Source organism: Dioscorea cayenensis, chromosome 21 (genome assembly GCF_009730915.1).
Source record: "Dioscorea cayenensis subsp. rotundata cultivar TDr96_F1 chromosome 21, TDr96_F1_v2_PseudoChromosome.rev07_lg8_w22 25.fasta, whole genome shotgun sequence".
NCBI lineage: Eukaryota > Viridiplantae > Streptophyta > Magnoliopsida > Dioscoreales > Dioscoreaceae > Dioscorea > Dioscorea cayenensis.
The window spans coordinates 904925-912755 of record NC_052491.1 but is presented as its reverse complement, the minus strand read 5'-3'; the positions used below and the strand labels follow the sequence as shown (position 1 = coordinate 912755).

At 31.9% G+C, this 7831-nt stretch overlaps 2 protein-coding genes across 2 annotated transcripts; both read left to right on the top strand.

Annotated features, from left to right (window-relative positions):
* Positions 1-435: 435 nt before the first annotated feature.
* LOC120252592 (probable disease resistance protein At1g61190) lies at positions 436-3061 on the top strand. The gene is made up of 2 exons (XM_039260776.1): positions 436-649; positions 1628-3061. The coding sequence occupies exons 1-2, from the start codon at positions 503-505 to the stop codon at positions 3059-3061; spliced, it is 1581 nt and encodes a 526-aa protein (XP_039116710.1). The 5' UTR covers positions 436-502.
* A 346-nt stretch (positions 3062-3407) lies between these two features.
* Positions 3408-4317, top strand: LOC120252556 (putative disease resistance protein At1g63350). The gene is made up of 2 exons (XM_039260735.1): positions 3408-4084; positions 4185-4317. The coding sequence occupies exons 1-2, from the start codon at positions 3751-3753 to the stop codon at positions 4253-4255; spliced, it is 405 nt and encodes a 134-aa protein (XP_039116669.1). The 5' UTR covers positions 3408-3750; the 3' UTR covers positions 4256-4317.
* The last annotated feature ends 3514 nt before the right edge of the window (positions 4318-7831 follow it).

Below are 7831 nucleotides of genomic sequence, written 5' to 3'. Positions count from 1 at the left end.
GGTGACACAAATTAAGTTCTTGAAAGCTCGTTAGAACTTTTTATTTTTTTTTAATTAATTTCCATGATTTTTCTTATAAACTTTCAGTGCTTGCTTCTGCAGTAGATTATCTCCCTTTCATCCTTGTGATTATGGTTAGAATTTATTTTTTGATTAATATAAATACCCTTATAGTTAGGCCAATTATCATTTTTGGCAAAGGCCGGTACCGAATCAAGACACTCCTACGCGACGTCTTGTCCGAGCCGATCCATCTTGCCTCAGCACGGTCCCTACAGCAGCCACATGATTGAGATGGGTTTCATTACATAAGGGCAAGATAGTCATTTTAAATTTATTTGGATTTAAAAATTAATAAAAAGAGAACTACAAATTTTTGAAGAATCAAGAACCGGATGGAACTTTAATAGCACGCATGTTCTTTTACCCCAGAAATTAAGTTGTTGGCTAGTTTAGTAAAAGGCACACAGGTTTTCTCAAATCCTGGATTGAGGCCGGTGACATGATGCACGCCGAGGAGAGGCTGTTGGATTTGGTTGGCGCCATGGAAGATCTCAAGGCCATGAGAAATCGCGTTCTGAGGGAGATTGAATTGCAGGAGGAGAAAGGCAAACAACGCACTCAAAAAGTGCAAGCATGGCTTGACAAGGTATATATCATCATCATCATCATCATCATCATATAATTAGTTTCTAGTTTCTTGATTTACTTGATTTCAAATAAATATGAAACACTCGCACCAAATCTTTAATGGCTGCATATGTCAATAGAGATGATCAAATTTAGGTTCTTATCATACGAAAGGCCCTCAGCGTCCCTGTGTTTACTCTGTAGTTTCTGTGCATTTATTACAACAAGTAATTCCTGATCTATATCTCCTTCTCTTACACTTTTAGTCTTATGTTTTATTTTCTATTTGCTCTCCATACCTGATTTATCACATTCTCTTGGTTGGTGGTTTTAGATCAGGGTCTTGAAAACTGTGTCTTCAGGGGGTTTGATTTATTGAATTTGTTTTTGAATTAAAAGCTTTTATCAAAAATAGGCTTTACTTAATATTTGTTGGAGTGAATATTTTAAGATTGAAGCTAATTATAATTTTTTAATACTATTTAGTAATATTGTAAGAAACTATTCACTAAGCATTCAATGTATTCCTGTGAATACAAAGAAGGATGAAGTCTACCACAACAAGAAAAAGTCAGGATGACAAAGTAGTTTTTAAAATGCAATATATTTGATTAGTGATTTGATCAATTATATGATCATCAACCTACTGAAATTGTTACATTAATTTGATGCTTGAAATTTGTCAAAATTGAGAATCAAATTGTCGCTGCATAGAGTAAAAAGGTATAAATATGGTGCCCGATTGGTTTGGAGCAAGTGAAAATACAATATGAGTGCGCTTAAATGGCAATTCATTTTGATATACTTTCAATTGTTTTATCTGATATGATATAAGGAAAATATTGCAATATTTAGTGTAATGATCTCTGGTGTAATTAGACTTGAGGTTAGCTTTTCTTTATCTGATTTTCTAGCATCAAACAACTTGTAAGTATTTTAATAAGATATTTAAAAGTTTTTTTTTATATATTATTGAATTTGAATTGATAACATGCAGGTCGTGGACAAGGATCAATGTACAAATCAGTTGGTGATTGATTTTAGCAGATGTTGTGTCACCGGATGTTGCTCCATAAATATTTATTCAAGATTAAATGCCAGCAGAAAAGCAACAAAATTAAAGAAAGAAATAGATGAATTGATGAAAGAAAAAAATCAAGTAAGTGTTCTGGCAAAGAGGGGACCTTCTAATCCGATCATAGATATGCCAACCTCAACCACAAATGTTGGCATAATGATTGGATCCAATTTGGGTATTGTCCGTGATTGCCTTGCAGATAAAACATTTGTGATAATTGGGATTTATGGTATGGGAGGAGTTGGTAAAACCACTCTCTTGAAAGAAATCAAAAGGTCCATAGGTGAATGGAATATGGGTTTCGATTATGTCATTTATGTTAGAGCTTCACATGAACATCATGTTGAAGATTTTCGTGACTGTATAGCTGAACAGTTGTCGTTGTGCGAGCCAAGCATAGAAACTATTTTCAAGTTCTTAAAATATAAAAACTTGTTATTGTTGCTAGATGATTTATGGGAGGAATTGGACATCACAATTCTTGGAATTCCTGACCCACATGATAACAGTGTTATAACAAATTTATACAAGCACAAAGTTGTTTTTACCACCCGATCAAAACAAGTATGTGATTCCATGAGAGCTGACAAAAAGATCAAATTGAAATGCTTAGACCAAGATGAAGGATGGCAACTTTTCAAGGAAAATATAGTGATGAATTTGGAAGATGCCCCTTCTATAGAGGAAGTAGCAAGAGAAGTAGCCAATCTATGTGGTGGCTTGCCGCTAGCTCTTATAATGGTTGGGCGTGCTATGTCAAATCAGACATGGTTAGCAAAGTGGAATCTTATGCTCGATCAGTTGCAGGGTAGGCTTTTCTCAAGTTTATGTGAATCAATGCTATTATATTTGAGAAGCAGCTATGATAGTCTAGCCCATGAAACCCTTCAACAATGTTTCTTATGCTTTTGCTTGTGGCCTAAAAGAAAACTCATCTTAATTGAAGATCTAATCAAATGTTGGTTGGGATTTGGACTAATATACTACTTTGATTCCATATCAGAAGCTTACATGCATGGGTGTTATATCATTAAAGTCCTGGAGGAAGCAAGTTTGGTAATAACTCATGATAATAGAACAGTAGTTGAGGTACATGAAGTAATACATGACATGGCTCAATGGATAGCCTCAAGAGCTGAGGGCGACCATAAGGCATGGTTTGTTAAACAAAACATTATCTTTGAACAGTTGTCATCAGAGGAGATGGAGACATGGATTCAGCTGGAACGAGTGTCAATAATCAATTGTGATATGAATTCTTTGCCTGAGTTACAGTGTCAGTGCCCGAGCCTCTTAAGTTTAAGCATTCAACATAATCAAAGGCTAGAAAAATCTACCGAAGATCTTTCTTAGGCAAATGCCAAATCTCACATATTTGAATTTATCTTCTACTGGAATCGATGAGCTCCCAACCGAGATCACACATTTGTTTAATCTTGAGTTCCTTGACATATCACGCACAAGAATCAAATCACTTCCACACGAGCTAGGAAATTTGAAAAAACTGAAATGCCTTTTATGTGGATATCTGTTTCTAGGCAAATTACAAGCTGGGCTGTTGTCAAATTTGTGCAATCTACAGGTGCTTGACCTTTATCCATATGGGTGTGTAGAACCAAAAGGAATTGGAGATACTGAGAGGCTTTTAAAAGTATAGGAATGCGTGCATCTTCTAATGAGATCCTCCAACAACCTCCGACTTACCAATCGTCAATATCAATATTCAAGAAATTGAAGGCTTGCAAACACTTCAATTTAGTAGTTTAACAAGTGAAGGTCATGGGTGGCCAAAAGAGTTTCAAATCAGATCATGCACTACCATTCAAAACCTGGTGATTACTCACGGAACTAAGGTAAGTCTCAAGTTTCTCAAATTATTTGATCTTCCAAAATTGAGAAGTTTTGTCTGGAGGATTGAGCCGAAAGAAGTTTTGCCGGTGCTTCAACTTGTCCAAATTGAAGAATGCCACAGTTTGACAAGTCTTCATTGGGTCTTGCATCTCCCACTCCTCCGTGCTTTATTATTGAAAAATTGTGATGCCATGGAAGAATTGGTAAATGGAGAGGTGGGAGAAATCGAAGAGGATGATGCCATCACTACATTCCCCAAACTAAAGTATTTGGCAATACTTGGTTTACCAAAGCTAGTGAAAATAAGCCATTGTACATTAGATTTTCCTCATCTTTCAAAAGTTCATTTGGAGGGCTGTCCAAGTTTGAAGAGGCTTCCATTCAAGCCGGGAATTGTCAACAACCGAGGCCTATTGGTTAAATGTGAGAAAAAATGGTGGGAGAAATTGGAGTGGGATGATGCCACTATCCCGTCACAATTTTGCTCAAATAGCACAGAAGATGAAGAAATTGCTGATTTTTTTGGTATTTTTCAAATTCATGTATTCTTTCATTTTAGTTTCAGTTTCAGTTTCGGCTTTGTGTGTGTAGCTAATAAAGGTATTTTCCTTCCTTTTGTCTGCAGTTGGCGGTGTTCCTCCACTTGGTCATAGAGACTTTCTTGAAATATTTGGGTTTGATGAGGTAATACTATAACTTTTTTTTTTTTTTTTTCCGTTGGGGGAGGCTTTTACTAATTTTACCCAAATTTTATTTCTTTATACACACATATATATCTATCTAGATATATATGAATGATATTCACACTAATATTTATCCCTCTAAAAGCATATTTGGTATAAATGATTTATTATAACTAATTTTCATATATATATATAAATTTTGAGGTGACGTTATATAATTTTGAAATATACCTTTCAAAAAGTTTAATTTTTTTTGCATGTATAACCTTGTAAAATTGTAAATTATATATACACGTGTCTAAAAGAAATATTATTGAATATATTTAATAAAACCTCTTACTAATATTTACATTTTACATGTATATCTGTGGAAAACATTTTGCGTAAATAATTTAAATATTTTTAATTTTTTTTTCTTGGAAAATTAGAGTTGGATGAGCTTACTTGTAAAAAATTAAAAACATGTAAAAATCTTTTACATTGATAAAATTTTTGGCTTGTTTATACATGGTTTTGTTTTCTAATGGTAATATTCAACCCCAAGGTGATTTTTTTTTTTTGGAAAAATTGATAAACCATGTTCATTCCAAAAAAAAACCCACAAAAAGGTCCACTTTACAATACGCAGCGCGCCCAAGGTGAAATTGTTTGTCCATCACATTTAGTTACTTCCCTTTTTTTTATTTTTACAAAAAAAAGTTATGATTAATTATCATAATTTTAAAATTATAAAAACCAATATGTTTTGAATATTAACTTACCTCAATTTCATAAGAGTGTGTATGAACCTATATTAGATTTAAGTTACATGTACATGATTGTTTTTAAAAGCGCAAACCTCACTAGTCTCCCTTCTAAACAATTTGTAGCCTTGCCTTACCTTAAAGTTTGAGGATGTTTGAGCACACCTTAGTAAAATGCATTTTTTTTAATTCGGATTTTAAGAATTTGATTAATATGAGGATTTAGATGATTATCAAATTAAATCTCAACTCTAAAAAAAAAATTAGGTTTTTTATTTTTTCAATTTTTAAGAACTAGACAAATATGAACTTGTGGATGATCATTATATTAACTCCACCCTAAAAAAGAAGATTTTTTTTTTCCAATTTTCAAGAAATTAATAGCGATTAAGATTTTTAAGTGGAATAGTATTTTTTTTTAGTACCGGCCGAGGAGTAATATTAGTATAATGACTTTTGTGCTATGTTAATAATAGGTAGAATACCCTATTTAGTCCCTCTAATATAGTTAATTTATTTATTTGGTCCCTCTAATATAATTTGTCCATATGAAGTTCCTGTATTTTAATATTTGGGAAATACAAGTCCCTCTCTCTAATATAATTTGTCTCTGAGAGATCCCTATGAAGGACTTGCATTTCCCAAATGTTAAAATAGAGGGACCTCATAAGGATAAATCATATTAGAGGAACCAAAGAAATAGATTTACTATATTAGTGGGACTAAATAGAGTATTCTACATTGATAGTATATTATTTCAATTTATACATTTTTTTTTTCCAAAGTTTGAACTTTAAATTTTGATTTTTCTTATTTATGATTCTTTAGTATGAATTATGAAGTTTATGATTTTTTTTTAATATTTTTAAATTGTTTTGCACCTTGCTTCAGAAAGAGCATACCCTTGAACCTTGCACTTAGGTTAATCCCCTGATGCCTTGGTGTGTCTTACGTTTTTAATAACTATAAAATATATGAACTTAATATATAGGACTTGGGCAAATCTTCAAAACAATGAACTTTAACATTAATAATAATAATAATAATAATAATAATAATAATAATAATAATAATTTTTTATTATTATTATTATTATTGTTGTTGTTGTTATGGAGCTAGGATTTGTTTTTTAATTTCCTTTAAGGCTGGCCAAACAAATTATTAAAAGTTAGAGTGGAACTAATAAAAAAACTAATAATAATAATTGAATCATATTATGGAGCATATTATGGAGATAGGATTTGTTTTTTTCCTTTAAAACTGGCCAAACATATTAATAAAAGTTAGAGTGGAACTAATAAAAAAACTAATAATAATAATTGAATCATATTATGGAGCATATCATGGAGCTAGGATTTGTTTTTTTCCTTTAAGGCTGGCCAAACATATTATTAAAAATTAGAGTGGAACTATTAAAAACCCAAAAATAATAACTGAATCAGATTATGGAGCATATTATGGATAGGGTTGTAAACGAGCCGAGCCGAGCCGAGTATTACCAGGCTCGAGCTCGGCTCGAATACATTATTCGAAGGCTCGAGCTCGGCTCAAGCTCGTTCGAGCCATTTTTTTTGTGCTCGAGCTCGGCTCGCTAAAAATCTCAAGTAGTTCGAGCTCGGCTCGTTTAAGCTCGAGTTAGGATAATATATGTATAATGTAAGCAATTTAATATAGTTATATAATTATATATTTTTATAATTAATATATATATTTAATTTAATATTATATATATAAGCTCGTTTAGGCTCGCGAGCCTCACGATCTGAGTATGTTTGGGCTCGAGCTCGGCTCGATAACATAAATGAGAAGCTCGAGCTCGGCTCGGCTCGTGAAAAATCGAATCGAATTCGAGTATTGACCGAGCTGATCTCGAGTAGCTCACAAGTAGCTTGGCTCATTTACACCCCTAATTATGGAGCTAGGATTTGTTTTTTTCCTTTAAAACTGGTGTTGGTGGTAATGTGAAAATATTATCGCCTGTTACGTGGTAATCTGAAAAGATTACCACGTTTGGATTAGTGGTGGTGGTAGTATTGATGATAATCTGTGATTACCAACCTTGGTAATCCCATTACCACCAAAATAGGTGGTTATGTTGGATTGCCAAGTGGGTGGTAATCTGAAATATTTTTTAGACAAATATGTCCTTTGTTTAAAAATAATAATTTTTATATCTTATTTGTTAGATAAAAAAAATAAATTTAAATAATATTTTTTTTGGAATATGTTTAGCTTCGAAAATTTAATTTTTTATCCAATATTTTATTTTATTTTAAATTTAAATTTGCATAAAATGGTAGACACAAGGGTATTTTTGAAAATTTAGAACATTACTAAATTGATTACTATGTAATATGAGTTTTCAAGCAAACATGGTTATCATAAATTGCCACAACATTCCTGAGCATATAATATTCTCAATCTTATTACCACGGTAATCTTGTTACATGGTAATATATCATTACCGCGAACCAAACGACCCCTAAAAGTTAAAGTGGAACCAATAAAAAAACCAATGAGAACTAAATAATAGTCATAGAGAGTGAAAATATAGCTATTTTTTATAAATATTTTTTAAAAATATTAATTTTTAATATTAATTTATAAAAAAACTGGAGGATTTGTAAAAGGCCCCTTATAAAAATATTCTTTGTTTAAACTATATATTTATACAAAAGGGTATTTGTAAAAATTATATATATATAATTAAAAAAAACTAAGTGATTTGTAAAAATTATACTTATAACTTTAAAACTATATGTAAATTCATAAACCATGGGATTTGTAAAAAATCTGGTGGTCATGGCCCTTTTCCCTTTAGTGACTTTTAGGGTAAGGGCCAAAAA